Source organism: Uloborus diversus, chromosome 9, assembly GCF_026930045.1.
Source record: "Uloborus diversus isolate 005 chromosome 9, Udiv.v.3.1, whole genome shotgun sequence".
NCBI classification, from domain to species: Eukaryota; Metazoa; Arthropoda; class Arachnida; order Araneae; family Uloboridae; genus Uloborus; species Uloborus diversus.
The window spans coordinates 6,792,853-6,812,291 of NC_072739.1; the positions used below are offsets into that span (position 1 = coordinate 6,792,853).

General features: G+C 32.3%; 1 protein-coding gene across 1 annotated transcript in view; it reads left to right on the plus strand.

The window, feature by feature from the left end:
- Window positions 1–286: 286 nt before the first annotated feature.
- LOC129229732 (dolichyl pyrophosphate Man9GlcNAc2 alpha-1,3-glucosyltransferase-like) overlaps window positions 287–19,439 on the plus strand; it is a 32,855-nt gene continuing 13,702 nt past the window's right edge. The window contains exons 1-7 of the mRNA XM_054864099.1: window positions 287–377; window positions 2,881–2,965; window positions 5,493–5,582; window positions 7,463–7,551; window positions 10,207–10,289; window positions 14,142–14,206; window positions 15,156–15,338. Coding sequence (XP_054720074.1) covers window positions 287–377; window positions 2,881–2,965; window positions 5,493–5,582; window positions 7,463–7,551; window positions 10,207–10,289; window positions 14,142–14,206; window positions 15,156–15,338 — 686 coding nt within the window. The remainder of the gene's footprint in view (window positions 378–2,880; window positions 2,966–5,492; window positions 5,583–7,462; window positions 7,552–10,206; window positions 10,290–14,141; window positions 14,207–15,155; window positions 15,339–19,439) is intronic.

A 19,439-nucleotide genomic window follows, 5' to 3' on the forward strand; every position in this document is an offset into this window, starting at 1 on the left:
AGCCCCACAGAGAGTACTACACAGCACAATTTTTCCCTATATGAAAATTATGCTCCCATTAGGGACTCTAGTAGAATCGAATCGACAACCTCCTTTGTTGTGCGCAAGCAGCTGTTAAAGCTAGCACCCCCAACCGCTGATATTTTAGAGGCAAAGCCGTTTCAGCAACTCAACTCTGCTCTAAAGAATTTGAATTTGTTTACAATTTTCCGGTGACAAGTCATCATTATTCATAGATTTATGTTAAGAAAATGTTTTTGATGTAAAAGCTATCCTTTTATCAAAAATGCTGGTTCAAGGATTTGACGATCTTTTACATTTCGGTGTGTTACTCTCGATAGTTGTGCGTTGGGCGGTTTCACGCTTCCCGTACTCAGGTAACTTGATATCCAAGCTCTTGCTTAATAAACGATAGTGATGAAAATTGGGATTTTATGTGTGAATGCAGTTTTCAAAGAGTATCCTCTGTACTTTTCGTTATAATTTTCATCATGTTTGCCGATGCCTCTGAAATAACCTTTTAAACAACATTTTTTAATAAAAATATTCTAATCTCATTTATGTTCCCTGTAAGTGCAAGTGTTGGAAAAATACCAGCGTTTAAAAACGATGGTATTTTTCTTCAGTTCCAAATTAATAATAATTGAGTTGCTTTTGGGTCATCAGTAAGGTCCCGTTTTCTGGTTCTGCACATACTGAAATGTCGACAGTTTTCTGAAGAGACAGAAAGGAACACTAAATACTTAAGAGTCCCTGAGTGGAGCTGATAAAGCATTTGTAAACTGATAAAATAAATCATGCATAATCATTAAAACCAGGGTTCGTACGCTCCTTACAAACTCCTTATAAACTCCTGCTTTTTAAGAAAAGAAAATAAGGGCCCTTAAATCTCCTGAATTTTGCTATTATCTCCTTACAAACTCCTTATTTTTTTATTCTACATGGCCTTAAAAATGTTTTTCTATCGCCAATCTGATAGGAGTGATTACGTTGTACCTAACTTTACCAAAGTTCCGCTATTTATTCGTCTGCTAATACCGGAAATCCGATTTTTTCGTTAGACAAATTTTTTCCCCACATCCGATTTTTTTTTTTTTAATTTATGAGGATTATGTAGATAGTTATTTGTAAAATAACATCTTGTAGATTTGTTAAAGTACCATGCTAAAGGTTTTTTTTTTTTTTTTTGCTTCTATAAATTCTTTTATGTAACATCCCCCCCCCCCTTGTATTTGAATTTGATTCCTAGGCGGCTCACTTCAAAGAAAATGCAGTAAATGCATATTTTACTATAAATTCAGTATGTTTGTGCATTCAATGTTTTGTATGAAAACAAAAATAAATAATATTAGAGTTGTACATAGTTTTTCTGAAATAAGTTTTAAAAAATACATCTTTAAACGGGAAACTAGTCCTTAAAAAATAAAATGAACTCCTGCGAAACTCCTTAAAGACTCCTTACTTTTGATTTTCAAATTTGAGTATGAACCCTGAAAACTTTTTAAAAAATTAACCATTGAGCTCATTGTGCGTTCTACTTCGATTGATGTCGGAAAGTGGGGGATAGTCCAAGAAAAGATCGAAACATATAATAAAATATAGGTAAAATGTCTAGACATTAAAATTCCTTTTATCGTTGATGCTTTAAAGACTTATTTGTTAGTTATACTAGAAAAAAGATTAAATATTTGTAAAATAGTGCCAAATATCCAGGCCTGTGGTTTCAAAATTTTCTGGGAGGGGGGGGGGGGAGCAAAGGGTATGTATTCGTTGAAAGTATAGCGAAGGAACAACAAAAACCATGCCCACCACATGTAAATACATAAACTTACACCTCATACATAACTTATGCAGTTGACCCCCTAAATGACAGGTCTGCTAATACCTAACAAATTTGATTTTATATAAATTTAAGTATCACATCAGTTCTTTGACTGTGTTCTAGTTTTGGCTTTCACATATTAAAAAACTCTTTAATTATAAGATAGGAAAAGGTTTTTAAAAGAATTTCCATTTTAGAGAGTCGATTCAAATTTGGCCAGGGTCAAATTAATCTCTTTTGAAGAAAATCAGTGAAAATTGATAGAGTTTTTTGTTAACAGCAGCATTCAGCCTTCTGAAAAAGTACTGGTCTCCCTGCTTGTTCATTCCAGTTTCACTATGACCCTGGTCCTGATCACCTGGCAAGGCCTGTTTTGAATCCCAAATTAGAGCATTTACTGAATTTGTTATCATTACTGGGCAATTCCACCATCACAGACGTAACAATCAGATTTTAAAGATGCATAATTTCAATTGAGTTTCATTAAAAGCTACATTTTTTTTTCTGTTGTATAGTTTGATGTTATTTATGCTGTCAAAAATTTTTCGGTGCAGATTACTTGAGTACAAAAAGTAACAAAAAATTAAAACTACCTGTTACGAACTTAACTCAGAAAGCAGCAAAATGTGTACATTGTCATACAATTGCCAATATAAAGCCTATATATACAGTAGATGCCGGTTAATTGAATCAGTGGTTGATTGAATCAACCGCTTTAATGAATCAAATCGTCAAAAACAGAAAAAACCCCAGCTTTATTGAATTAGCCGCTTTATTGAATCAGCCGGTTTATGGAATCAAAACTTTTGAACAAACGTGATTCATATAAGCAGCGGCCACTGTATTGTCTATATTTAGAACTGACTATATTTAGAAAATGTATAGTCGTTTAAAATGAAATTTGTAAGGAGGCACGTTCGTTATAATAGAATTTCACTGCATATAAGATTTGAAAAATCACTTTTATTTTTAGAATTATTGCGTAATACTTTTTTAGGACATAGTTTGCGTTTAAGAAAAATGTAAATGTTCTTGAAAATAAAAAACTTTTTTTTAAGGTGCTGGAAAACCCCCAATGTTTGGTGATTATGAAGCACAACGCCATTGGCAGGAAATAACTCTCAACTTGCCTGCAGAAGAGTGGTAAATTATATTGCCGTTTGATTTCATAATACTAGATAATTAATATTATGTGACTATCAACTTGCATTATTTCATGAATTCATTTGTATCTTGTACATAAATCCTATTTCTCTATTTCTTTGAAACTAAGAGTTGGAATGTTTTTACCATAAAAGAAAAAGAAAACTACAGTAAAAAAAACCTCTAATGCAGATGCTAACGGCAGACTTAGATGAAATGAAAAGCTTTCTGCAAACACAAATGCTAATTGCAAAATTTTCTGTGAATAATTATTTTGTCTAATTCACCCTTGAATAAAGAATTAAATTTATTTTCAAATATGAAAGAGACAAAAAAAAAAAAAAAATAAGAAGTGCTTTAAATCATTTTTTTACGACATATAGTTTGTGCTTATTTTTCACCAACTGAAGAAAACTGCCAAAACCAATTTTTTTTTCACGCATGTCCTTTAAAAGGCTTCAACAGAAATAAACTGGGATTGTTTTAAATTTTCCTTTAAATAAATATATATATATACAGTAAAACCTCTCTTAATGAACACCCCTCAAATGTGGACACCCATCTATTGCAGACAAAAAAAATTGTTCGGTTAGTGTCCTCATTAGAGGGTTTTTGCTGTATATATTTTAATGTTAGCATTTTGAAAAGCAATTTCTGGAAAGCCAAAAATTTTCTGTGAACGCCCTAGTGCGTTTGTCCATATTGTGCAAGACTGGCTAACGGGACAAATTTTTTTGTCCTCAATAGAGGGGTGTCTGCCAGGGTTGGCCGAATTGAACCCAATTGGGTTGGACCCAATGGGTTTTTTTGAAAAAACCCATTTAAAAAAACCCATTATTTAGGCCCACTTTTGGGTTTTTTTTTAAAATTTTCTGAGAATTTTTTTTAAAAAAAATAATTAATTTAAATACTTTCACAATTTAAACTTCTTTCTTATTTGTTCTTTACCGCAGACAATGAACATAAAAAATGAATTTTGAACTTTAATAGTATTTCTTAACTCTTAACGGCATTAAAAAAATACTTCAAAGATTTTAAATAAATGTATTTAACTTTTTTCTTGAACTGGTCAATAAATAACTCAAATTATCTCGACCAAGTCCTGTCACGTCTGATTTTCTCAATATGTGTACAGAGGAAACTAATCTAGTTAAAAGGCTTTCATGTGAATTATTTTCTGCTAACCAACACATCACAAATCTCGAATAAACACAAGGTATATTTTTTAGAAATAAACAGATTTTTCAAACGGTCAACAGAACAGATACAGTATATTCATTATCTTACCAAAAAGTTGAATATTTCTAACTCTGTACACAGAAATAGAAAAACAGGCAGCATAAAATTCAAAGAAATGTCTTGATTAAGCTGGAATTCAGTAAAAAGGGATTTAAACTACTTGAGGTTCTACAGTAGTTTTGCATAACAAAATAAATACAATAAAGTAAAATGCAAAAAAAAAAAAAAAACGTAGTAATTAAAAACGAACAATAGATTTTATCACTCGAGAAGTAACTTTGCCTTAACTGTTGGTAATAATGAAAATTAAAAAACCCGAAACTTCACCATACTTAGGTTTTTTCGTCTTTCATACTTTTCTTCAGAAAATGCTGAATTTTAACTAGTTTTCCAGCTTTTTTTCCCCGAAGACAATTTTTGCACTTTGTCCATATACTTACGCTACAATATGCTACAAGTACCCCACATTTTCCCTAAAAAAAGACAAAAAAAACCCACATTTCTTTTTAAAAACCCAACTTTAGTTGGGTTTTTTTTGGGTTTTATTTAAAAAAACCCAAAAAACCCTGGGTCCATGGGCTTTTTTACAAAAACCCGGGTTTTTGCCAACCCTGGTGTCTGCAAGACAAGGGTTTAATAATGTTATTTTCCTTGTAATCTGAAAATTAAAAACTGTCCACATAAGAGGGGTGTCCATTAGGAGGGTTTTTACTGTTCATATAATTTTTTTTTTTTTTTTTGAATACAAAATTGATTGCATTTTGAAATTATTTCTGTAATTTCTTCATATTAATTCAGGATCTCAATCTCAATGAGTCTAAAAAATGAAGCTTTGATGCAATTTAAAAGTAATAGTGTCAAATGACCTAGGCTTGTAAATCTAGGTATCAAATCAAAATTTGTGGTCTCAAAATGAGACTAATGACCGCTGTAACACAGGGAAGTGATTCACAGCTCAGTGTTTATAATTTGATTAATTAACTCTTATTTATAACTTTAAAATTTGAGTGATATTTTTAGATGTTGCTTTGATTTCACTTTTTTTTTACAAAAAATATATTTTATTTATTTTTACTCTTTTCATATCCAATGATTAATTTTACAGTAGGTTTAAATTAAAAAAATATTAATAATAGTCAATGCCATACAATATGAAAATTTGGTTGAAATGTTTTTGCAATCAAGTATTACATATGTTTTCTATTTTATACCTTTTAACCTATCTTGAATTATCTAAAATAAAACTGATGTTTTTCTTTCTTTTTTTTTTTTTTTGTCTTGTTTTTAGGTACAGAAATTCAACACAAAATGATTTATTGTACTGGGGCTTAGATTACCCACCTTTGACAGCTTATCATAGTTTGATATGTGGATATGTGTAAGTTAAATAATTGATAAAGAATTTTTTTTTTTTTTGATAGAAGAACACACATTGGCAATTGTCTTTAAACTAAACCCTGTTTGCAGCATTTTATGAAATGTTTTGCAGTTTTTTTTTTGCAATAAACTTTTGTTTTGCAGTAAACTTGTGACACTTTGCGAAGAAAAAAAGAAGTTCTAAGAAATGATTTTCATGTTTGACCGTGTATTATTTAACTTTCTATTACAAAAGCTTTATTTCGGTCTCTTCGACTTCGCTATAAACAGGCACAACAGTATTTCATTAATGTTACCAGAACATATCTCTTTATTTTCTTTCAAAACAAATTACAAGTAGAACCTCCTTTATCCGCATCTAGAGTTACCAGTTCTTCTAACTCTTTTGTAGCACTCTTCACTCCAGGGTCCCCCACACCTGCAACTATTTGTGGTGTAACTATTTGAATGGGGTCCTGAACACACCTCTGATTTTTTGATCTAGTCCAGAGACAGAGCACTCCCTGGTCCAGCACCCCCAGAGGTATTGTTTCATTTGGAGTACTTTGTAATGTAACAACGAGCATATTCAATGTCCCGCAGTCAACTTCAATGAAGATGGTGAATCTTCGACCGGCTAGGATTGAACAAGGAACCCTCTGGTCACAAGTCCAAAGCCGTACCAATTAGACCAACAGGGAATCATTCTTTTGTAGCAGCAGACACAAAAGAACCATTATTTGATAGCTTTTCATGTGTCAGAAGCTCATATCATCTTTTTTTTTTTTTTGCATTGGAAAAGTGAGACTTTGTAACCTCGAAACAACATGTATATAACAATTTCTGTGCCTCAAGAGCATTGATTTTTTAATTTGTTAAAATTTATTTCTTGGATTGATTTTTTTTCATTTGTTAAAATTTATTCCTTGGATTGGTTTTTGTCCTCAGCTCTAGTGATTATCTTAATGAAACAGTCAAGTTATATCTTGAAAAAAAAAAAAAAATTCAAAAGTTTTGTGTTCATATAATAACTTTTGATTTTTAATGATTGCTGATTGAATATACCTTACATCTGAACTGTGTTATAATGCTGTGGGATCTTGTATTGTTTTTGCATGACTTTTAAATGCAGTACAATCCAGATTTAACGATTAACAACGGACTAGAAAAAGTTATCGTTAAATCAAAGAACGTAGATATTCATTGCAGTCAAATCTAGACCAGTGAAATGTACCCATTAACTTGAGTTAAATCAAAGTTATACTGTGTAGTGCTTTTCAATTTTAATTTTCTGTGCTTATTTTTATTTTTTATAGCATATTTATTTCTTTTTAATATTATTATTGTTATTATTTTTAGCACTTATATTGAACAATTGCTTTTATTTTATTCAGTGCCTTAATAATATAAACTCACTTTATGAAGAATTCTTTAGCATGAGTATTGAAAAGAGTAACTACAGAGTTTTATGCGATGAATATTTCAATATACATTGTTTGTTTTCATTATTATTTCACAGGGCCAAATTCATTTTTGTGTGCCGTAAACTATGTAAAATTAAGGCACTATTTTTTTTCCACAAACACGTGCAGTCAAATCTAGACCAGTGAAATGTACCCATTAACTTGAGTTAAATCAAAGTTATACTGTGTAGTGCTTTTCAATTTTAATTTTCTGTGCTTATTTTTATTTTTTGTAGTATATTTATTTCTTTTTAATATTATTATTGTCATTATTTTTAGTACTTATATTGAACAATTGCTTTTATTTTATTCAGTGCCTTAATAATATAAACTCACTTTATGAAGAATTCTTTAGCATGAGTATTGAAAACAGTAACTACAGAGTTTTATGTGATGAATATTTAAATATACATTGTTTGTTTTTATTATTATTTCACAGAGCCAAATTCTTTAATCCAGACTGGGTGCAACTTAACACCTCTAGAGGCTTTGAAAGCTACGATCATAAGATTTTCATGCGTTCAACGGGTGAGAATTTTCACAAAAATTACTTGTTAGCTTTTATTTATCTGCTATGGTGACATTTCTTCGAAAAACAAAATAATTCTTAACCTTTACCAAGATAAATAAGGAAAACTACATTTGTGGGACAAACCTAACATGGCAGCATTGTGAAGTCTACGCAGATACCAATCACAGCATTATGACGCTACCAGGTTTGGTTTACTCAAACTGTAGTTATTTTTTACAAAGCAGTGCCAAACAGCTTCTTACTGCATCCAGAGACTAGTTTTATCGAGTGGGATAGTTATACTGGAACAGTCAAAGCAGAGTTTGAGGCAATAAAATTCACATCAAAGCTGAGATTACCTTCACACTGGCCCAGTAGCAGAAACAGTGAGCCACCCCCAGACACAGATTTTTGAGGGGCAGACTATTTCCGAATTGGAAAGGTTTCTCTTTTTTTTGCTTTTTGTGTAAACTTCTCAAATTTAAAGCAGAAAAATACAGTTCAAAGTGTAATATGAATAAATTGAAACCAAGAAAAGGTGTCAAATCTATGCAGAAAACAATAGAAGCGAACCATTAATTATGTAAGGGCAGGGGCGGATCTAGAGGGGGGCCATGGGGGCCATGGCCCCTCCCAAAGCCTTGTGGTTGTAGGAATTTTTTTAAGGGGAAAAAAAAGAAAAGAATATTATGAGAAGATAACAAAATTTAACACATGTATTTTATTGAAAAAGAAGTATAGGTCTTAATTTGGAGATAAATTATATCCCTGTCCTCAAAACAAAACTTTTATTTCCAAAATTTTTCTCCATCTTTTACATCATTTCTTGATTCCAACTACAGACACTTGGACGATCTCTAAATGCTGCGTTTCTCAGAGTATACCTATTGTTCTTAAGACCAAAGAGAGCATAAATTTTATTTTTTATGGCTTTAATTTCGAAACTAGGAGGAGACCCCCCTTTTCCCTCGCCCTTTCACAAATGATTTGATATTTGGCAAAAAATTGCATTTTAATTCTTTTATTTGGAAAAATGTCTACGGAAACTAGCTTATCCAGTCCTTATCACTTAACTTGCTTTAAGGCAACTTAAATGAATTTTTTTGGGACTTCAATTACAAACGAGTTTTGATAGGACCCACTCCCTCCCTAGTTTATATCATGATAAGAAAGGAGGTTTTTTGGAGGAGCTCACGAATCTTACATCCCTTTCTAAAATATGTATAAATGTAGTTAAAAATCGAATGTTTACAGCCTCGAAGGCAAAATATTTCCAGGAAGGAAGGATTCTAAGCACCTTCACACTTAATTTAATGTATGCAAACATTACCTAAAGGTGCATTTTTAGGCTGGACAGCTGAAGAGCTAGAAGAGCACCCCTCCTCTTCTAACTTCTCAATGTATAATGACAGAATATTTTGGTTTCTAAGCTTTATTTTCAAAAAGTATTTTGGGGCCAGCGCCCGAAACCCGACCTTTCTCCGTACATCATTAAAAATGGACAAAATGCGTTTTTAGTTTCCGAATTTTCAAAAATTACTTGGACATTTAAACCTTGAAACTTTTTTGAGGGAGATTCCTAAATACACCCCCTCACTTAATGTCTCTACCCCGAAAATTGAGTTTTTAAAACTTCATTTTAATAATATTTCTGGTAGTTATCAGGGCCCAAATTCCCAATAGGCAGAGTAGACAGCTACCTAGGGCGGCAAACTTTCCAGGGGAGGCAAACTTTCCAGGGGAGGCAAATTTGCTATTATAAAACACATTTTTTGAATTAAATTGTTATACTTGAAAGTAAAATATTAGCACTCTTTCATTTTCCACAGAGACAATTTTTTCTTGTAATTTAATAATGATTACTTTCACACATCTTATGAAATCAAATGTTTTTTCAATCATTGTATTTGCAGAATAAAAAATTTTTTTGGGAGAACACTGTGATGATTTCATCGGGGCGCCTCAGGATGTGAAACGCCATCATTTCTTCATAAATTTGACAGTTTGAATCTGGGGAACACTTTTTTAGATTTTTTTTAAGTTAAAGATATTTTGCTTCTTTTAGGGGGGGGGGGGGAGGGACGGCAGATTTCAAATTTGCCTAGGAGTGGCATGGAGCTAAATTCGGTCGGAAAAGTTTATTCAAAAATTTCGGATGGCCCCTCCCAAAACAATCGGCTGGATCCTGAAGGGGAGTGTTTGAAAAATCTCTACATACCCTTACTTTGAGGGGGGGGGTCATATCCATTCTTTCCGTTATATTTTTCAAATCGATATTTTGTATTAGAAATGGTGCGGTCGAGTGGTTTGGCAGGGATTATATTTCATTTGTGTCTGCAAAAAGTTAAATAGGATGAACTGTTTTTTACTTGTTTTACAAAGAATAAATAGTGTAAAATACAATTAAAGAATCGCACTGTGTATGACATGTTTTATTTTTAATTAGTGTTGCATCTTAAACAAAAAAATGTTGAAGAAACATTCAGTCTAGATGATGTGAATTGATCTCATTTTAACTGTTTTAAAGGTCTCAGGTTCTGTAGTGGCATTAACAATATATATGACTTCGAAATAAATGACTGAACTATTTTTCAATATCTTTACATTACAAATACTTTTCCAAAATTTATTACTTGTGATTTTAATTAATTTTTTTGCTTTCTACTTTTCAGTTTTAATTGCTGATTTAATATTTTATATTCCTGTTATCTTATACTGGACAACAGTTGCAAGACCTCACAAATTGAGGGACAAGGTACTTGTTAAACATTGTTTTTCACTTCAAATCTATTATTTTTTGCGTTATTTTATTATTATAAAAAGTTACAGTGAAACTTTGATAAGTCGAACTTCGATGAGCCGAAAACTTTGACAAGCTGAAGTGAATCTTTATTCGCATTAGTGATGCACCAATAAACAAATTGGCCAATCACTGATGAATCAGCTGTTGATAATCAACCGATTAATCGGGAGGGCTCATTAATGATCATGATGATTATTTTTACTACTATCAATTTCTTCATCACTGTTTTTTTCTATTAAAATAAATAGTTAACGGTTTTTTTCTGAGAAAAATTCATTTTTCTCCATCTTCCTAATTTTCCCAAAATAGTTCCGAAATTTCATCAATTTTCATAGAGCCAATTCTCATATAGTTAATCAAGTTACATTATTTTAACTACATATAAAAATTAAATTTTTTTTTAAATGTTTAGTTGCCCTTGGACAGAAAGTTAATTTTGAAAGCACTTTTAATTAAAATTTATTTTTAAACTATTAGTAGCCATTTAATGAAATACTTTAACACTTTATGAAAATTAAAAGGTTATCTTAAAGTACTATGCTAAAGGAGAAACGTATTGACACATGAAAAATGTAGCAACATTGTACATATATGTTTATATTTATTCAAAATGGAAAAATGAAATTTAAAATATTAAGATTACATCAACCATCAGTTTATTAAAAAGTCATAATAATAACAAACAGGGGTCAATCCAGACTCAAATTGGGTCCACTTTGCGGCCCCTTCACAAAATTCCATATCATAAAAATAGACCCTGTACAAAATTTCACATCATAAAACAAATTATGTAATATAGGATCGATTGGCGAGGATTGTTTTTTCAAAACAGAAAACGTCTTTGATATTTCAGCACTTTAGCTACATGTAAAATACAGGGTGTTTCAAAATGAATAGCAGGTTTTAACATGTTATAATATTTATTCCACCAAACTTGCAGCCACAAGTGATATATCAAATGAAAGAGAAACTCAAACAGTTTTACGTAATAGCCTACAAGTGTTCAATGCGAGCACCATTCGTCACTCGGCACACGTTAAGACCATATGCGAGTTCTTCCCAAACTTTGATGAGTGTCTCATTAATAATTGCTGCAACAGCTGTTTCAATCCTGTTCCTTAATTTGGGAAGGTCGGCTGGCAGTGGAGGCACATACACACGGTCCTTAATAAACCCCCAAAGATAGAAATCACACGGCGTTAGGTCGGGTGACCGTGGAGGAAATGGGAAACAAGCCCTGTCATTAGGCCCCTTACGGACAATCCAGCGGTCGGGTACAGTTAGGTTAAGCCAATCGCGTACTTCATTATGCCAGTGAGCAGTGGCGTAGCTAGACCCGACTTTCGGGGGGGGTTACTTCTTTTATATATATATATATATATATATATATATATATTATATAATATATATATATATATAAATATATATATATATATATATATATATATATATATATATATATATATATATATATATATATATATATATAATCGCTTGGAATTTTTTCCCTTTCTTCTTTTTTTTTCTTTCTCTTCTCTCTTCTTTTTCTCTTTTTTTTTGAGACTAACTTTTCGGGGGGGGGGGGTTGTCCCCAAAACCCCCCCCTTAGCTACGCCCCTGCCAGTGAAGCGGCGCACCATCTTGCTGAAAGATAAAACGCTTTCTGTTCTTTAGTCGCCATCTTTGCTACAAGCGCTTTTTAGCGGATTGCAGCAGAAACATTCCACGCGCATGCGCACTGATGCCAACAAACAAAACTGTTTGAGTTTCTCTTTCATTTGATACATCATTTGTGGCTGTAAGTTTGGTGTAATAAATATTATGACATGTTAAAACCTTGCTATTCATTTTGAAACACCCTGTATAAACTTGGTCATTCACAAGATGGAATCAGACAAGATGCTTAAGTGCCTCAGTTTATAAGAACAAAACTGAATTGTTATTTAACTGCAAAGTAATGAAAATAACACGAAAAGTGCTGTAAATGGGGAAGGGGATTATTTTAAATAGATTTTTTTAGAAGTGAAAAACTTTAGATTTAAAATTTCGTCTATTACTTCAGACGCTAATGTGCTAAAAACTATAGTATTTCAACTAAATTGTGGTTTAATTTTTTTTTTTTTTTAATTTTTTAGTTATTTTTATGCTACGAGTTAAAATCTAGACCTAAATGTTTGGTATAGTCGTTATTTATTTTGAAATAATTAAAAAAACCTATTTTGACTTAAATTTTCCAAAAAGCATGTTTTTGCGAATTAATAAGTATTAAGTTATTCTCTTTTAGAATATGCAAGGTTCTATTTATTTATTTTTTTATGAAAGTAGTAAAAACTGTCTCCCCCATCCCCCTCCCTTTTTGTTCTTCAAAACTTGGTGGCAGTGGTGACCACTAAGTTTTTTACGTCTAGTAGCCATTGACCACTTAGAAAATTTTAGTTGACCTTAACATAAAAGCGCTCTTTCAACCTTGAAGACTTACTTTAAATCAAGGCTGAATTTTTTGCTAATGTGTCAGCTTGTTTATTTTGAACTAGTGGTAACGACACGGCTTTGCTCATAGTAGAAAATTAAAAGGTCTTTTGGTGAACCTGTATATTTACAAATAATGTATGGTGAATTTTTCGCCTATTGGCTTGCCCATGTTATGGTTCCATGTTGTGATAATTTGATAATTTACTCATACATCTTATGATAATTTTGCTCGGGAAAATGTTCTTAAAATTGGAATAGAAAAAGAACAAAATCGAATTTTCGAAAAATCGCTTCAAGGTGCACACCCCCATGCTACAAACTAACGTTGTGCCAAATTTCCTGAAAATCGGCCGAACGGTCTAGGCGCTATGCGTGTCACAGAGATCCAGACAGAGAGACTTCCAGCTTTATTATTAGTATAAAGAAAAAATGATCAAATACTTCTAGATTAAATGTATTTTTACAGGGTGTCCTTGCACTTGGAAAGTCATGTATTTTTTCACTGGTTAATCGACAAAATGTAGCCAATTCTAAATAAAATGAAGTGCTCATGTTTTACGCATTCCCATTTAAAAGTTTCGAGTGCATTAAATAGCTAAAAAGTTGCCATTTGCAGTTTAAGTTGATAGTTAAACTTGTATTATGATTTCATTCATTGTACACTAACGAAAAGTCTTCGTTTCTGGCACCTTTTTTTTTGATGTCAATACTGCTGTCAAATTGGGGTTTTGAAGTTATTTATGTATTTTTTGCAACAAATGTATTGTATTTTCTTCAAATTGTTGTAATTTTATATAAAATCAAAGATTTTCATACGAAACCATGAGTTCTCTTGATACATTTTGATACAAAGTTGGCACTTTTACCCATACAAAATTGATCGTTCTGATACAATATTGGCATTTATATTGATACAAAAATGGATTTTTTTGTTTTCTATCCCTGGTGTATTTCTATCATTCTTGTTTTTATTATTTCTCCCATACACCTACCAGTAATATTTTTTAACATTGTAAATTTCTAGCTTTTGAAATGCTATTAAATTCAAAAGCACTGGAGTTGAGAAGTTTTGTTCGTTTATTTTTTTTCAAACTATGTATGTAGGTTCAAAATTTAACTGAAAAGGATCCAGTCCTGACCACTTTGGTTAATCAAACTTTTACTGTACATGGATTTTAAATGTCAAACTCTATGCAAAGTTTTCCTTCTGACTAAGCCTACATATATCTTACCAAACATTCCTATTTCACTGTAGCAAGATACCAAAATAAAATCAACATTAATAATTTGTTGAGACTTTAATCGTAACTTGTACTACTTTTCTTTTTCCAGGCAATTGCTGCAAGCTTATGTTTACTATATCCAGGATTGATTCTCATTGACCATGGTCATTTTCAGTATCCTTTTCTTTTGAGGAAAACTTGATTTTATTATAATTGTGATTTATGTTTTTTAAGTGCAGTAAGGTTCTGATTCCATAATGTTGAATGTGTTTTCTTACTTTCTTTTTACTTCCTTTTACAAAAAAGGAAGTATTGTATTCGCGAAAAAATTTTCACTCAAAAATCGCCCTTAATTTCCATTTTGCTCACCCCCAAATGAATGTTGAGTTTTTTTTTTCGATTCGACCACATGCGGAAAAGTGCCTAAGAATGTATAGACACGCGAAATATCCATTTTGACCATCACCGAGGTAATTACAACGACTTTTCTCGTGACGTCTGTATGTATGTGCGTATGTGCGTATGTATCTCGCATAACTCAAAAATGGTATGTCCTAGAAAGTTGAAATTTGGTACATAGACTCGTAGTGGGGTCTAGTTGTGCACCTCCCCTTTTGGTTGCATTCGGGTGTTTCTAAAGGGGTCTTTTGCACCTTTTTGGGGGGAAATCATTGTTAATTTCGATGCAAACTCAAGTGGCGTTATAATTTGGCGGTCACTTGGCGATATATCGCCAGTCTTTTGGTCGCCAACTTGGCGACAAATTTGGCGGAGTTTTTTTTTTTTTTTGGTTTCAATTTGGCCATTGTTGGTGATATTTAGAGAATAAATATTGAATCACATTAAAATAGCGAATAATGGGGAAATGACATTAAATTGGAGTAAAAGGAAGTCATGTGATGCACACATCAGCTCGTTTAATTTTGAATAAATAAACCAAGTTTCACAACATAAAATGAATTACTTTTCCGTTTTTTCAAAATTTCAGTGAATTAAGAAGGGAAGAAAAAGGTACATTTTTGTGCTAAAATTTTTATTTTATACAATGTGTATTTTTGCACAACATGTATGTGTAGTTATATTTGCAATTGTACTAATATTTTTCCTTAATTCTGTGCTTTATATATAATTCTGTAAGTCTTGGGCTTACCTTGTTTGCTGTTGTTTCCTTAATGCGGGGCTATGACATACTTGGAGCTGCCTTCTTCACCTTGGCTCTACATTACAAACAGATGACCTTGTATTATGCTCTTCCATTTTTTTGCTACCTCTTAGGCTCCTGTATGCATTTGCCAAATCAGAAAGGGTAAGATTTGAAATGATTGATTGTTTTTTTTTTTTTCCTTTTTTTTTCTGTAAATATGTTTACTTAAATCAATGGTACCCAATAAAGACGTACCGAGTAGCACTTTGGCCGAGTACCGAGTACTCGGCCTTTCACTACTCGGCCGAGTACCGAGTTACCGAGTACTCGGCTTTTCACTACTCGGCCGAGTTACCAAGTACCAATTATGTTTTGAGAAGAACCACCGACACACATGTGATGAATTTTGAACTTATTGGAATAGTAGTATAGACCTCCTTGTCCATATAATAGTTTTTAAAACTAAATTCCTGCTGAAATTTAATTACGCATTATATATATACAATTTTGTTTGTGTCAAAAATTTTACAAAAAAAAAAAATATTTTTAAAATTAAAAATAAATAAAAAGTATGATTTATCAAGTTGGAGTTAAAACAAATTACAGTGAAATCCCTCTAATGCAGACACTAACAGGACAATTTTTTTTTGTCCGCAATAGAGAGGTGTCCGCAGGAGAGGGGTTAATAATGTTATTCGCATTGGAACTGGGGAATTAAAAATTGTCCGCATAAGAGGGATGTCCGTTAGGAGGGGTTTCACTGTATACCAATCAATTACAGCTCTAGTCAACATAAATAATTTTTAAAAACAGATAAAACAAATATGCAGGAACACTGCAGACACCTGTTTCTGACCCCCCATTACAAGGAACATCTTTTTCAGTGCATAACATGTGAGCTAAAGAATGTAAAGACATACGACAAAAAAATCTGAGTTTTGTCTTTAAATCCACTAGCTCCAATTTTGTGCATTGAAAAAGAAATTCCTTGTAACACCAAATACGTGTCTGCAGTGTTCCTGCAGTGTGCTTTTAACGTTGTTTTATTTCCTTTTATTTTTTAAGCAAAGGTATTTTTATATTTTTTATAACTAATTTTTGTTTGTAGCAAAAATTCATTCTTAATATAAAAATTCCATATTTTCTATACTTACCTTTTTTGCATAATTTTTAATAAATAAGTTTTATTAACTTTGGGGACATTAAAATAAAGATTTATTCCATTGAAGCATTACAAACTTCATTTATCTCAAAATTTAAATTTGACTTATAAATTTTAATTGTAAATGATTGCAGAATATAATGCTTGCTCTTTTTTTTATAAATTTTAGTATCTGTCTTGGACATCATTCAACTTTTTGCAACTACTCGGTATTGGCCGAGTATCTGATCAGAATTTGGCCGAGTACCGAGTACTCGGCAAATTGGCCGAGTAGGCCGAGTACCGAGTAGTTACCGAGTACTCGGTACGTCTCTAGTACCCAACCTTTTTTTACTCAAGCGCAGCCCCTCATACTAAGATGTGGGCTAGAACACATATAAAACTAAAACATTATTCAACCCTTTCAGTCAGAACTATGAAATAGTTAACCGAAAACTTTTTTAATTGGAAGACAAAGTACTTTGGCGAAGAGTATTTTATAAACGAAAGTTTGTAGGTGAAAAAAAAGTTATGATACATCCAATATACTGGACATACATTTTTAAATAAATATTTGAGCTAAAAAAAAAGATGAAACTCCACACAAGTTTTACTGTAAAATATTCTCCATGAAAATAATATAAAGAATTTGAAATGGTAAATAAAAAAGTTTATATTTTTTAAAAGATCAGAAAAAACCCTGCCTTACCAGAGAGAATCTGGTAGGAAAAACATAGCAATCTCAATTGCTCAATCCCTATTTGGGAGTATTGTTTGTCCTGAAACAAGAAATTCTTGCAGAGATAATAATAATAAGCAGTATGTTAAGAGTAAACTACAAAAAAAGAAAGAAAGAAAGAAAAATAATCAATTATTAAATGAATAACCGCTGTTCAAAGTTCTTGTTTTAAATGCTGGACACCAGTTGGGGAAAGGAATATCCTCATCCTAATATACATAATAGCCGATGATTGAGTAACCTGCATATTTCAACCATTGAGAAGGAATAGATGGAGAGAGTGCAACCCTACTATCCTGATGCGGCAACAGTACCATGTGACTTGGGGAGCAATTTTGAGTTGACCGTAACCGCTGAAGAAGTTTTCATTAGCTGAAGCCATGCATGAAAACAACCTTTAACTGTAGAAGGGAAAAATTAGATTTATAGTAATAGTGCAGTATTCTAGCATTGTAAACTGTGAGGGAAAAGCCACACCAGGAGGTCCAGTAACTTTTCCCTAGCATGTACAAATGTTTTTTACTTCTAAATAAAGAAAAATAACATTTATATGCATTCAACGAGTACATATTCCACAGTTGCCTATAATTTTTAAATTTTTGTACTTATTTTACCTATAAAAGTTATAAAACATTGTATATCTTGAGTGCAAATAACATTTTAGTTCCATAAAAACACTTTTTACTTAACTAGTAACTATTTTAACGGCACTTAAGCACTTTGTGTACATTTGCTTTGTTGGCGAGTATCTTCTCGCCAAGTTCCTGTGAGCAGCAGATGCGCAAGAATAAAGATTTGCTATTTTTATGCTTCAATTTAAATACTAGTATGCCTGCATATGAAACCATTTCAAAACATTGATTACAATACATATGAATCCATAAATTTTCAGTCAATAACAGAACACTTTAAACTATTTGTACATGCCCGTCATTTCAAAGAATAAACATCAAAATACATGAAAAATGCAATTACATTATATTTTAAAATTCGGAAAGAAGTGGGGAGAGGGAGTTAGCCTGTATTTGTATCCGTTATTTATTTATTTATTTATTTATTATGCGGAAAGGAGTTGGAGCCAGAGTTGCTCTGATTTGTAGCCCCGATTTCATAATAAGCGCCGTCGCGTCGTCTGAAAAATATTTAATGCCAAAAGAGCGATTGCGTGCCAAAACGCGACAACTTCCCAGCCAAACAAGTCACCTGACCTGGGAAACATTGAGTCCCAAGCTTATTTCACTGAGACATTTGCTATGGCTCCCTCCATTAGAATTCCTTCTCAATGATTTCAACAATGAAACTCGCGCCATGGCATGATAATTTGATAATGTGTGTTGGTAATGTTTAGCATGCAAGGAAAGCTTTTTATTGTGACAAGGCTGAACTGGATCCAGTCACGTAACTGTTTTACTGGTAAGACTGTCATTTCAGGGGAATGAAAAAACGAAAAAGTGGTCAACAATGAACGCTGTCAATTGAAGTTTTTAGGGTTCATCCACTGGAGTTAGGGTTACAATTTCAACTATGAAAATATCACCAAGCAGGCAATGGCCTTGTTCAAATGTAGAAGCAATTTTCACCCGTCATACCTTGACAGGCGATTTTCTAGTATATCTAAAAACCAGTTCTCTGATCGAGTAATGCTCCTGATATCACCAACAATGAAACTCGCGCCATAGCATGGTTTGTTTGATAATATTTTTTTTCTTAGTGTTAGACATGCAGGGGAATGCTTTATTTTGACATGGTTGAACTGTATCCCATAACTTAACTGTTATACTGGTAAGACTATGTTATTTCAGGGGAATGAAGAAACGAAAAAGTGGTCAACAATGAACGTTACCTACTGGAGTTTAGGAATGCTCCACTGGAGTTAAGGTTAAAATTTCAACCATCAAAATATCACCAAACAGACAATTGCTTTGTTTGAATGTAGAAGCAATTTTCACCCGCCATACCATGATGGGCGATTTTCTAGTTTTAGATATCATAGGAAAATGTGGGGAGATGAACAATAATTGCAAACCAAGAATCCTTGTTATCCATACTCCATGCTTGCTTTAGTGGTATAAAGTTTCCATCTGTTTTTCAAAAACTAATTTCTGACTGTTTAACTTTGAATTTGCAACCATTATTTGTAACACTGAATGGAGGTAGTTCATTATTTTAGAATATTTCAGAATATATTCTTCGATTTGAAGCATCAGATAAAGCAACAAGTCACATGGATCAGCTTTGCAAACCACATATGTAGGTTGGACACCACTTACTTAAATGATGAGATTTATTGTAGGGTACATCCTCATATATATAATAGCGAATGATCGAGTAATGTTGACGTCATCAACAATGAAACTCACGCCACGGCACGATCATTTGATAA